The 14,937-nt window shown below is 33.8% G+C and overlaps 1 protein-coding gene across 7 annotated transcripts in view; it reads right to left on the minus strand.

Moving 5' to 3' along the window:
- Positions 1-14,937, minus strand: part of LOC145248998 (uncharacterized) — a 119,490-nt gene that overhangs the window by 40,429 nt on the left and 64,124 nt on the right. For all 7 annotated transcript variants that reach the window (XM_080110847.1, XM_080110849.1, XM_080110843.1 and 4 more), the window contains one exon: positions 6,563-6,700. In XM_080110847.1, coding sequence (XP_079966973.1) covers positions 6,563-6,700 — 138 coding nt within the window. The remainder of the gene's footprint in view (positions 1-6,562; positions 6,701-14,937) is intronic.

Here is a 14,937-nt window from a genome sequence, read left to right on the forward strand (position 1 = left end):
AAATTAAGGCACATATATATATATATATATATATATATATATATATATATATATATATATATATATATAACTACTTCATTTACTCACATAAATTTAATGTACGAAAGTATAGATTTATGCGTAAACTTTAAGTATTTACTTCAAAAGTGCTCAATACATAAAAAGCTGATTGGCTAACTAGAAATCCTCAACATATATAAAAACAAGAAGCAACCACAAAATTCGCGCATAAGCCTGATGAATCCTACAGTGGATGAAACGCAGAATATTCAGTGTAGCTTAGTCGCCATATATATTTTATAAATTACTATATATATATATATATATATATATATTGGGTTTTAGATATGTATGGCTAGGTTTCCTTCCTCTTATCTATTTGCCTTTTTGGTAACTAAGGTACTTAAGCTTTTGTGCATTTTTATTCTCATAGCATTTATATACTAGTTGACATGTCGCAGAATGGACCTTGTAATCCTAAACTTACTTATTTATAGTTTTTCTATTTCATTTAATTAAATAATTTAATTTCTATTTCATTTAATTAAATAATTTAATTTCTATTTCATTTAATTACTCTATATTTTTTTTCATATATTAGTAAAAATAGTAACCGTATTATTTTACATTTTGTTTTTTTGGGGAAGTGGTATTATCCACTGGAGAGCAATGTATTAAACAGCTGTCCTGTTTTTAAATCTCCGAAACAGCTACATGGTAAGCAGCTGATGATCCCCGTTTTCTATTTACAAAATTTTAGTTAAGGTTTTCTCTTTTCGTCCTCATGTAGTTAAATTCTGTTTTAAAATTGAAGACCTTTGCGAAATCGGCTTATGTAAGTGCTAAGTCTATTTCTATTTAACAATTTTAGTAAAGCCTTTTTTAAAATTTTTTTTTCTTCATCCTTATATAAATGAATTCTCTTTTTTCATTATAAACATTTTAAAAGTCGGATTATGTAGGTGCTAAGTCTGCGATAGGTTTAAGTTAATATATCTTTTTCCTTCCGGGAATTTAAATTGCATTCTTAATTTTTATTTTTGCATTTTTTTTTTTTTTTTTTACATGGTGGTCACCACTTATCAAGGCCCGGAACTCACTCAGGGATAAGGGTTATTGCAAGTACAGTACGTTAGTGTGGAGATTTGATGAAGTGTTTACTTAAGGGGTGGTTCATTAGGAATTTGTTAACGTTGGACTTGAAGACATCCAAGTTGTAGTCAGGTGGGAAGCAGGCAGACGGAACAGAGTTCCACAGGCGTGCAGTTCTAAGAAAGAAGCTTTGTTTATGGAATCCACGTTTTGATTTAGACACAGATAAAGAGTGGGGGAAATTTTTCACAGTGGATTCAGCTAAACGGGTGTTTTTCGTGAATGATTGGCGACGGGGAACCAGAGATTGGAGCTCAGACGAGCACCTGCCATGGAAATAACGATAAAACAAGGATAGGCTCGCAACGTCTCTTCTGTGGGAGAGAGGTTGCAGGAAAGAAAAAAGGGCATCCCCCACTAAGCCACAAAGTCTATTTTGTACTCTGTCAAGGAAGGATAGGCTGCTTTTAGCAGCTCCTGCCCAGATATGGCAGCAGTATTCCATCCTTGGACTTACTTGGCTTTTATATAGATAGAGAATTGCATCAGTAGTGAGATATCCTCTGGAGCGGTAGGTTTTATTCAAAGCTTCTTTAGACATATATATATATATATATATATATATATATATATATATATATATATATATATATATATATATATATATATATAAATATAACTACTTCATTTAATCACATAAATTAATATACGAAAGTATAAATTTATGCGTAAATTTTAAGTATTCACTTCAACAGTGCTCAATACGTAGGTAGAGCTAGGTAGTAAGTTAAAAAATATATATGGCGATTAAGCTACACCGAATATTCCGCGTTTCATTCACGCTAGGATTCATCAGGCTTATTCTTATCTACTGATTACATTTATTGGTTTTTATAATCAATTCCATATTCTTGGAATAATATTCTAAGCAATACAAATTATCTGAAAAACTCTTCAAAATAAGCACAGATAATCATGGAATGTTTGCGAGACAAAGCACTTACATATCCTGTAGTCAAAAACTGTGATTCCATACGGAAAAAATGGTGTTATTTTTGGATTCAAGTTGTTGGAAGTTCCTTTTTCTTTTTTTTCTTTTTTTGTGTGTGTTTGAAATACTGGAAGTGGTTTGTTTTTTAGGTGTTTGAAATACCGATCCTCAATTCGTAGTTAAAAGAGGACGTATTTACAAAAAAGACGTGTCTTTGATGTTTCTATATGGCACGCTATTTATCGCCATCCCAAGAGGAGATGATGTGACACAGGGGTCGAAAAGTGGGATTTGAAGAGCAATTGCACTAAAGCAGGGTTTCCCAAACTTTAGGACACCATGGAGTCCTTGAGCAGGGCAATGGTTTTTCACAGAGCACTAACAAGATAATTTCTAAAATAAATATGAAAAAACATTAATTTCAAATTTTAACTTATACTTGTTCATTAGTTGTTTTTATTGGTGATTTTATTATATTTTCATGTTTACGGCCATTTTTTGTTTTTGATAAATCCAAAATTGTTGTATTTTTTCTTAATTCACTTTTTATGGATCATCCTTAAACTTTTTACATGTATTATATCTCTTTCCAGTAAAAAGTATCAATAATTAAATGTCTACAGTCATTTGATGTTTCAATATAAAGCATTTAGCCTTCTTTAAGAAGGGGCTTCCAGAGCCCCCTCAGCTTCACCCATAAAGACCCAGGGCTCTGCGGAGCCCACTTTGGGAAACCCTGCAGTAAAGAAAGAGAACTTTGGCACTCAAGAAAAAAATGTCTATGCAACCCAGTCGACATTCCCCATTCTCAAAGATATTCCCCAATAAACTAACCCCTTTCTCAAAGAAAGAAGGTAAATTCTGAGAGGGTGAGCTTCCTGCACAGATCAGTCATACCTCAGTTAATAGGGAAAAAGCTATGTTAACAATTACCCAGTCTCTGTTGGCTTTGGTGCTAACGGAAAACCTTCGTGCTGGCACGACTTATTTTAACCTGATATTGTAGAAAAAAATGAATGAAAAACTGTTTTGTTTTGTTTTGTTAAATTAGAAAATCACAGGATCTTTATCGCCCAGAATTTTTATCTGTGAGGATTATCTCAAAGATAATCTCTGTCACAATAATCTCAGATTATTCTTGATCTGAAAGAGGTCTATCACAGACAAAATCAGAACAGTTCCAAGCAAGGAGTTAGTCAAAGTTTCTGATAATTTTGTACCAGTTACTATCTCATTGCTGATGCAATCCTCTGTATGTATAAGAGCCAAGTATATCCTAAAATGGAGTACTGTTGCTACCTGGGCAGGAGCTGCTCGGCATACCCTATCAAGCCTTAATAGAGTTCAAAACTAGCTTCAAAACCTACTAAGTGATGCCCTTTTCTCTTCCCTGCAACCTCTTTCCCACAGAAGAGTCATTGTGACTGTCTCTGCTCCAACATTATTTTCATGGTAGGTGTTCGACTGAACTCCAATCTATCGCCCCCCTTGCCAAACTTTCACTAAAAACACTCGACTAGCTACAACCATTATATACGGTTTCCCCTCACTCTCTATCCATGCCTAAATCTAAATGCAGATTCCATGATCAAAATTTCTTTTACAGAACTGTAAGCCCGTGGAACACTGTTCTGCTGGTCTGCTTCCCGGTTGAATACAACATAGTAGCCTTCAAATCTAATGTAAACAAGTTCTTGTTGAGCCGTCCCCATAAATAATCAAGTTCTACCCAATTTACACCATTAACAATTACTACACTACCACCTTACATTCATTAACCGTTATCTGTGAGTGTCCTTCAGGACTTGATGTGGTGACTCCCAAATAGAAAAAAATCACCTATCGTATATAGGTGGTCTTATCACTGAACGGCAATAAAACAACAACAACAACAACAACAACAACAACAACAACAACAACAACAACAACAACAACAACAAAGACTGTTGGACATTTATTACTAAAACTTGGTGGACATGTCAGGTAAAGGCTGCAGTTTATATTTACCTAATATTGCTGAACTGTAGAAAAGATTGTGAATGCACCAGAGGATCACCACACACTCTTCAGCACATCCAGGTACACTTCGAAGATGTGAGGTGGCATAATATCCTATATATAATAATTTCATTGCAGAAATTCCCCTCTGGACCAAATTACGGTAGGTTTGCAATAACACATGCCACATACAAATATTTTATGTCTAAACTTTTACCCACCATCTTATGTAACTTTTGAACACCATTACAGACACATTTATTCTTTATAATAAAATCCTATCTTACTTCCTACAAGCGACATCATCATGATTGTCAAAATCTATAGATGAAGTAGTTCATATTTTCTCCTTTACCTGAAAAGTCCTCCCACTCTCCCAGCAAGGACTGGGTAAATATATAACCATTATAATTATATTGACCTGACACCTTTATTAACTGGTTTAAACACTTAGACACCTACAACTACCATTGCACTTCCTATTCGAAATTTCTCCCCAATAACATTCCACCTATTCTCATTGGTTGTGGCCATGAAATTCTATTAATCCGGATTGTACACAGCCATATAAAAAAAACGAAACCCGAAGCACTTATTCAATATGACTGATCAATTGTCACACATTGTTTTAAATCATTTATACATTACTATCGTCGCTTTTCCTTTATTTTACAGACTAATTCTTACATTTACTTACAAGATACACGTGCCATTACGCATTATTTCGATTAACATTATTTACACATTGTTACATTAAAAAGTCGCAGCTTTCTGTATATCGTATCCAATTTCGGCATCCAAAATTAACCGATGCTAAAATGAACTGATCTCTTTCTAAATCATTTAAATCATTTACTATCATTTATTTTACAGACTGATGTTTACAAATAACATTTAGTTAAAACTTGCCATTATGCATTATTTGAATTAACATTATTTACACTAAATTGTCACATTAAAAAAATTCATTGCAGCTTTCTTTAAATCATATCCAATTTTCGCATCCAAAATTAATCGATGCTAAAATGAACTGATCTCTTTCTAGATTATTTATACTATCCTTTATTTTACAGACTGATGTCTGCAAAAATTAACTATAATTATATAGTTAAAAGTCACACATATCATTACACATTATTTCGATTAACATTATTTAAACGTTCTACTAAATTGAACACGTACTTTGTGACCATTACTGAGAAAAATATTATGGTTACAAAGTACATGTTTAATTCAGTAGAACATTATAATTGAAAACTGAACCCCGACGATAAAAGTCATAAAAAATTATTAATTTTTTACAATTTTACTTTTTTTTTTTATCTAAAAGTTAAGTTTGTTATCAATGAGATTAACGTGGAAAAAGAAAAAAAAATGTAAATTGTAGAATTTACAGGCGGCGGGGGGGGGGGGATTTCAGAAACGTCTGCTGAATCTCTTAATAAGAGAGAGTTGTACTAACCCCCTAAATAGATTGGGGTGATTAAGCAAAATAATAATAATGATGATCATAATAATAATAATAATAATAATAATAATAATAATAATAATAATAATTATTATTATTATTATTTGCACTTTCGAAATCATAAAAACTATTTCTGTTTATACAAAACACATTTCACACTCTAAGCGAGATAAATTATCATTTTCCTTACTTTTCATTCAGTTTGTATTTGACTACATTTACACCAGTTTTTGTTTTTACTTCCTTTGTTTGTCAAATAATTTATGCTGCTAAAGTACAAATTTCCCCTTTATTACATTGCCTATGGATATACTTATTTGTTATATATTGGCTTCTTCTTTTTTTTTTTTTTACTATAGTTGTTTTTTGTTTAGTTCTCTTTTCAGAACTCCTTTTTCACACTGCTCAGACATAAACTTTTTTTTTTGCCCTACGACCAACTGCACTATTTCCTTTAAACTGACGACTTTTATAGATTTTAGACTCTGCTAAATAAGAAAATCTATTTTAACTTTGGCAGAGACAAGTAGTTTTCAAGATATAATGACATGCATTACATGCACTGCAATTCACTGTTCTATGCACACGCGATAAAACAAGTGTACTTCTCTCCGAACGACACTGCCACCCACCCCTTATTTCTTTTTGGTTTATAGTCTTTGCGGGTGGGTATGCTGACAACATATATCAAAGGTGAACTTGGGTCAAATACTTGGACAGTCGCCTGCCCCCACCTCATAAAATGGGGTGTTTATTTCAAAAGCCGTTCTTACCATGGCAAAGTTGGTTGTGTCTATTCCATACAGTTTCTTAACATGAGGAGGTTAGGAGTATCTATTCTGAAACCTGTTCTTAACATTAGGACGTTGGGGATTGGTCACCAACAACAACTGTAGTTTAACTTTTTACGAGGAGGGGAGCATGCTTTCACTGGGCAATGCCGGGTAACGGGTCCTGCTAGTAATAATGAAGAAGAAGAAGAAGAAGATACAAAGCAAAAATGGTAGACTTACCGATGAGGGTTGAGTGATACTTGTCCCGTCGATGACAAAAGTAAACACAACCAATGATGATACACATCAAAAAAATAGCCGACATTCCGCAAATTAATCCGATCGTGATAACTGTCATCTTCGATTTTTCGACTGGTACTAAACAGAAAAGGAAGATAAATTTGTCATTAACAATTAGAATTAGAACAAAATGTGACATAAGCTTGCTTTTAATGTCGAGGGTAGGGGCTGGGAACCGCCCCTTAAAAAGGGGCACTTAGCATAGCAGGGTTTTCTTTGATACTACACTGTGATTTTTAACATTTCGTATCCATTTACTTTCTTCTATTTATATAAAGTTAAATATGTGTATCTCTATATTCCTATAAATTTGAATTTCTTTTCTTGCTGTGACATCTATATATCTATAAAAGTGAAAGTGTGTGTGTGTGTGTGTGTGTGTGTGTGTGTGTGTGTCTGTCTGTGTACATTTCCCTACACAATAACTCTGTAAATTTTCAGTCTACAGACTCGAAATTTGATATACAGGATATTGAGATTTGGGAAAATCTTTGTAATCCGTTTTCAGCCAGAAATTTGGCTGTTAAAGGGGTTGAAGTTCAACGATTTGACCTTTCTAAACTCTACCAAACTCCTCTGTCAATTTTGGGTATAAACACTAGAAATTTTAGATATAGGTTCCTTGAAAATGGATCTAACTTAATAACTTGATTTGAGCCCAAAACAATAAATGTTAAGGGGGGGTCATAATAGGGGTCAAAGTTAAAAAATATTGACCTCTGCGGTCTCTACTAAATTACTCAGGCAATTTCTGGTCTAAACATTTGAAATTTTACATAAAGGGTATTCAGTGATAGGGCAAGCTTTTTAATCGGTTTGGGTCGAAAATTTGAGCTACCAATATATAAATGTATGTATGTTTGCATGTCTGCCTAAAACTTTCGATAGAGGCGACGGATTTTCACAAAATTCAGTATCGTTTTAAAGTTCGACCCTTCAGACGACAAATACCGAAAAATTAGCTAAAAACATTAATTTCTTCACCCTCAACTTGGCACTTTTCTACAGGGAGGGGTTGTTTTTTTCGCCGATTTTTTCAAAAGTCATCCCCCGTTTTTGATTGTCTAACCTTAATTTAAACTTACGTCACTTCCGGTTTGGCGGTGGTCGTAACAGCAAAGACGTCACGTTTTTTCCCCACTCTTTTTCTCCTTCGTGGTACAGGTTCGAGCCTGCCTTCTTACTACCACTTTTTTTTTTTTTTTGCGCAACATAAATCTCAAAACATGCGGGCAACGCCGAGCTGAAATGCTAGTTGATATTGAAAGCCTACTTTCTATTTGTATTGATTTGTATTGATTTGTATTTATTTGTATTTATTAATATTTAGAACAAAATGTGACATAAGCTTGCTTTTAATGTCGGGGGGGGGGGCTGAGAACCGCCCCCCCTCAAAAAAAAGGAGCACTCTGGCAGTAAGCAAACATAAAAATTGCCTTAGCATAGCAGGGTTTTCTTCTATACTAAGGACAAATTAATTTAAGTGTACATTAGAACAGATACTACACTGTGATTTTGGCTCAGAGATCTACTTTTTCTATCTAAAAATTATTAAAACGAATTTTTTAATACACTCAGACATGGATATGCGGGCGACTACTTGTAAAGTTAACTAATTTGCATATTTATTGGAAAAACGAGCGTTAATTAATTACTTATTTATTATTTATTTTTTATGGTTTCTTATTAGATGAATGGTTTTATTTCACTATTATACTGAATTTTATTCACCCATAATGTCTATACTCTGCATAATTGCATAGAATTTAAAATGGAAAGGTTCTAGCATACAGACATATTTATATCTATGTCTATATCTATATATAAAAGTGACCGTATTGGTGTGTGTGTGTGTGTGTGTGTGTGTGTGTGTGTGTGTGTGTGTGTGTGCAAGAAGTCTCTACCAAACTCCTCATTGAATATTTGGTCTACAGAGTTGAAATTTGATATACAGAGTATTTGAACCTGTAGCACACTTTTGATTTGTTTTTTAGCCGGCAAAAATTGCTGCTAAGGGGTCAAGATTGAAAACAAAGCAGTTGATCTTGGCAGGGTAAGTCAAATAAAACATTACACCTGTTGTTTCCATAGCTCAAAGTCGCTTAATTTTTTACCTTTCGTATCTGTTTGTCCATAGCACAGAGGGGAATGATGCTGAAGAATTAAATAATGGAGCACTTAAAGTTCTGGTTTCAATTCTAAAGGATGGCACCAAGCCATATTTTTTTTAACTTTGGAAATTATTAATAATACATGGGATAATAAGAGGCTCCTTCAGTCTTTGACAGACAATGGATACACATCGTAGGGGTGCCTGCACGTGAAATTTTTATGGCAATCTCAAACCACACCTCTCTGGAGTCAACAGTGTTAAATACCAGTGGCAAGAGGAGTATATGTTCAGAAGAACTGGAAACAAATGCCGAGATACGCGGAGAACACATACAGCACCTAGAATTCCCAAATGGTCACCCATCTGGTATTGACCAGGCTCAACGTTGCTTAACTTCGGTATGTACAGCATAATCACATTGACACACTTTCTCATCAGATCAAATTTGATAATAATCAATAGAGAATTGGTTCTATAATAATAATAAGAAGAAACCTGCATAAATTAAACTATTATGCAGAATTCTATCCACGCATAGTTTCTACATCTGCATAATTGCATACAATTTTTTTTTTTTTTTTTTTTTTTACATAGGCATCACCACATTATCAAGGCCAAGAGGCCACTCAAGGATAAGGGTTAAAGAGTGTACAGTAGAAATTGGACATTATAGTAATCATTAGTAATGAAAATTTGGTAAAGTTGATAACTTATATGGAACGGCTCATCAAGAACTTATTTACGTTAGACTTGAAGACAACCATATTGTAGTCAGCCGGAAAGCAGGAAAACGGAAGACAATTCCACAGGCGTGCAGTTCTAAGAAAGAAGCTTTGTTCATGGAATCTACGTTTAGGTTTAGGCAAAGATAAAGAGTGGGGGAAATTATTGATAGTGTGTACAGCTAGACGAGTGTTTCTTGTGAAAGTTTGGCGAGGGGGGATCATAGATTGAAGCTCAGTTGAACACTTTCCATGAAAATAACGATACATCAGAGACAAACTCGCAACATCTCTTCTGTGAGATAGAGGTTGCAAGGAGGAGAAAAGGACATCTCCTACGAGGCTACGAAGTCTATTTTGAACTCTATCAAGATTTAAGATGAAGATTTTCTAACACAGAAATATTTTATGTATATATATTATATAAAAGTGACCTTGTCTGTGTGTGCGAAAAGTCTCTACCAAACTCTTCTCTGAATATTTGGAATACAGATTTAAAATTTTATATATAGGGTATTTGGACCTATAAACCTATGGCACACTTTCAATTTGATGTTTTGCTAGCAAAAATTACTGCTTAGGGGTCAAAATGGAAAAAAAATCCCCAAAAAAACTTAACCTTGGTAGAGTAAGTTGAATAAAACATTACTCCTGCTGTTACTTTTGCACATGCGCAAAATTAAACATTCACAGGTCCAAATTTAATTTTTAACATTCCGTATCCATCTGTCAATAGTTAACATGGTAATGGGGCTAGAGAGATAAATAACGACTGAGGCTGTTACGCTAAACGTTATGGTTTCGGTTTTAGTGGATGTGGATGGTACCCTAGATATGTTTTTCTTCATAACTTTTGAAATCATTTGAAATCATTTGAAATCATTTAAAATCATTTGAAATCATTTGAAATCATTTAAAATCATCTGAAATCATTTGAAATCATCTGAAATCATTCGAAATCATTTAAAATCATCTGAAATCATTTGAAATCATTTAAAATCATTTGAAATCATTTGAAATCATTTAAAATCATTTGAAATCATTTGAGATCATTACTATACATTGGATGATAATCAATAGAGAATTGGCTCTATAATAAGAAGAAGTCTGCATGAATTAAAATATAATTATTATATGTATTTTACAACAGGTGACCAGCTAGTTTTTATATATTTATATGTACAGGATTCAATCTTAAACTAATTAACCGATCATTATAAACTCTGGAACACAGCTGCTAATCGTAAGGATGTACAATATGAGCTATATTTAGTTTCCATAGCCCTTAAGCCCCTGCGGGGCATAGGTCATCTACAACTTTTGTAGATGTTTTTGTAGCAAGGAGTTCTTTTTACAGGGTGAGAGTGCTGGTCCCACGCCCAACCTTCCCAGAAGGTACATACAGCGCTTAGCCTTCCCAAATGGTCACCCATCTGATACTGGCCAGGCTCAACGTTGCTTAACTTTGGTGATCTGGTGAGAACCGGTGTGTCAACGTGATTGTGCTGTACTATATTTAGTTTGCTTCAGCTTTATGCAAATTGGACAGAAAGGATGAAAGCTGTTCGTGAAAATTCAGCTAGTTCCATCCATCCTTCCAGCACGCCTGTAGTCGAGAGTGAACTCACTACACAAGTTTGTAGTGTAATTAAAATCTTGTCGGTAGCTGAATACTTAATGCTTCGCCAGGGCTATCAAGGGTATTTTTTATCGTGATGGCATCACTAGATGGGGTGCCTACCACGGCACAAGAGAGTCTCATCTACCCTCGAGAGAAGGATAGATCGCACCAGTTTCTCAACCTGGTATTTTTCAGCTAGTTCCAATTTCTGTGAAATTTTTAAAAATATGCATTAGACATCAATTGGTGAATATTCTCCAAATGTTAGGGATTCTAAGGAGCATCACGCTCCATTTGAAAATTACAATATTTCAGATTTGCATTAAATTTCATCCGGAGTCATTGGACAACAATGAAGTAAATTTCAATTTAATTTTGGAAATTAAAAAAAAAAATTTTTTTGCCTCCAACATAGAATTCCAAATATATAATCCACTTGCAGGGAGGCTCGACGTTGCCCCGGATTGAATAAAAATCAACAAATTTTCTACACTTTAAATATTTTTATTGTCATCGAAATTAGTGAAATTACCCATTTTTCAATCACATCAATTATTTGCACTACTCTAGCCGGGGACCCACCACGATGCACCAGGAGGAAGCTTGACATGACTTCCCTGCAGTGACTTAATTCACATTGCACTGTAGAGAATCTACTGTTGATTTTATGAAATTATTTTTATATAATGATTTGGATTAAAGTGTTACGTATATGTCTGTTTGGTGATCGTCTAGCGATTAAAATAGACAGTTAATTCATTTATCAATGAATACGAGACACGTTGTTTATAAAAACAGACTTAGTTTATTTTACGATATATTTAATATACACATTTCAACACAATGATGGCGGCGGGCGGGGAGGTTAGTGGTAGGGTGGTGGCGAACTGTGACAATTGTGTCCCTCAGCTGCCCATCTCTCTGGCTGTGTTTTGCTTTGTTTATCTTTTCTCTTTTATTCGACCTCCTAACCCAGTTCGTTACCAGCCTGGGGATTTCATTGTTTATTTTCGTTTGCCTGGTCTGACCCATAAACGATTTGACGTCATGGATCCAGGTCGTTCACAAACCCGGAGATTCCATTGTTTATTTTCGTTTGCTTGGACATTAGCTCGTTCGCACCTCTCCATAATAAAAGTTTTAAATGCAAAACCACAGTTCAGTTGTTCACTAAATAGAAACATCCATTTGAAATGCGCCCCTGTCTTATAAAAGAGCTTCTATTGACTCTATACGCCGGGCCCTTCTCACTGTGTGGTAATAAAACTTCTGAAATACAATTGTAATATTAAGCCGTATAAAAGTGTTAACTTTGATCAAAACCAGACCATTCTTCATTTAATAGAATTTTTCTTGATTATCGATTTTTGATACTTATCAGATGTATTTGGATACAAAACCTATATAAGAACACTCCCAGGAACATAAAATTCATTTGTGTTAAATTTTATTAAAAAAATTGGCCTAGCCGTTTTAGAGTCCATAGGGAACGAACGAATACACACACACACACGCACATACAGACACACACAAACTCACACACAAACACACACATGCACAAGCTCACATACAAAAAACACACATGCACACACAAACTCACAAACATACAAACTCACACACAAGCACACACACACACACACACACACACAAACTCACACACAAACACGCACAAACACAAACTCACACACACGCGCGCACACACACACACACAAAATTCCTTTTGTATATAAGTAGATAATTATAATCAGAATAAACAATAGATGGAAATCTATTGCACGAACATATCGTTTAATTATTTGACTTCTTATCAATCGGCATAAATATTGGCACTTCTGCATTACACAGATGGCGTCAGGGGGCGATAACTCCAATTTCTTCTTGGTCAAATAACACGGATAATAAATAACAAACAAGATCTTTATTTGAATATTTGAAACCAAAACATTTATTGTATAAAAATGTATCAAAATATAATTGTAAAAACGTTTATTAAAAAGTGTGCGTAAGAAAATATAATTTTAATAAAACAATTTTTGAATTAAAGTAACATTGGATTCTTTTCTCCGAACAATTTAATAATTTTAATGATTTTTTTTTTTCCTTTTTTACAAAAAAATAAAAGTAAAATTGTCACTGGAACAAAATATAGTTTTAATTTTTTTGTGGCACCTGTTGAAGGGTCAACAAAGTTATATATATTATATATTATAGTTTTCTGACCGAGGATCGCCCCCTGGCGACAATTTAGTGAAACACACACAAAAAAAAAAAATGGCGCCGTGCATGTAATGCAGAAGTGCCTGAGTATTAAATCTCTATCTCTACTATTATATAAAAGTAAATTTGTGTCTATGTGTGTGTGAGTTCGCTCCCTATGGACTCGAAAACGGCCAGGCCGATTTTTATATAATTTCACACAAAGGTACTTTATGTGTCTGGTAGTGTTCTAAGATAGCTTTTGTATTGGAATGTCTTCAATAAATATTGCTAATTGATACTTGAAATAATCTGGTAAAAAAGGAACAGGTTATTTTTACCAAAGTTAACACCTTACACAGCCTAACATCATGAGTGCATTTGAAAAGTTTTATTATTACCATACAAGCCGAAAGGCCCGATATATAAAATCAACAGTATGTTCTTTGATATGACAGAGGCGCGTTCAAAATTAATGTTTCTGTTGAAAGCACAATTGCACCATGATACTTGATTTTCTTATTTTAAACTTAAATTGAAACTATTATTACCGCACAAGCAGTAAGGCCAGGTATATAAAATCAAAAGTTGGTGCTTTGATATGAGAGAGGCGCATTCGAAATGAATGTTTCTGTTTAGAGCACAACTGAAGGATGATATTTGACTTTTGCATTTTAAACTTTAATTCAAGCCATTATATACAAAAAAATAATTTGATAAAATCAACAGTAGATTCTCCACAGTGCAATGTAGACTACAATGTATTGTGGATTAAGTCACTGTAGGGAAGCATGTGAAGCTACCTTTCAGTGCAAACAATCAATCGATTTAATTGAAAAATAGGCGATTTCACAGATGTCAATCACAATAAAAATATGGGAGTGAGAAACAGTCATTGATCATTATTCAATCCTGAGCAACGTCGGGTCCCTGCTAGTTATCAATATGAACATTATAAATAACTTTGCTGCATTTTCAACAATTTGTTTAACACACTTATATCGGATGAGAAGTATCCTAGGTTAAAAAAATATGTTTCGTTGTTGTTTTGTAAGGAGAAATGGGAGACACAATGTTTGTTTGGTGTTCATCAAATATAATCTGATATTCCTAGAATATCATTGTAATCAGTTATTCAGAATGACATAAGAATCAGTTACAAACAATAACTGGTTTGTATTTTTTAAGAAAGTTGCAGTTGGTGAATGGTAACATCACAAAATAAGAAACTGAAACACTGACGGTCTCAGCTCGAAAATGTAATCAATATAGTTGAAGTATCAGTGAATGATGGGAGAGTCGTAGTAAACAATTCTTACTGAGTGACATTTACGTTCACTTCCTGTACGTAGGACAATTTTATGAGTCAGGGATGCCGGAATTATTGTAGGAAATTTTATAATTTAATATTATTGACTGTTAATTTCCAGAAATATGCAGCAGTTATTGGCTGAAAGTATGATCATATTGGAATTATATGTAGTGTTAACGTTTATAGTTCTGTTGAGGCAGAATTTAGAGGGGGAAATCGATATTACTTTATATATAAGAAAAAGCAAATAAGATAAGACAAGAAGAAAAAAAAGATCTAGCTGACAATGAATATTATTATTATTATGGAAAAAGATAGAGTTATTTTTTCTTAATGGTATAAACCATAAAA

Source organism: Euprymna scolopes, chromosome 27 (assembly GCF_053919585.1).
Source record: "Euprymna scolopes isolate OS-2025 chromosome 27, ASM5391958v1, whole genome shotgun sequence".
Taxonomy (NCBI): domain Eukaryota; kingdom Metazoa; phylum Mollusca; class Cephalopoda; order Sepiida; family Sepiolidae; genus Euprymna; species Euprymna scolopes.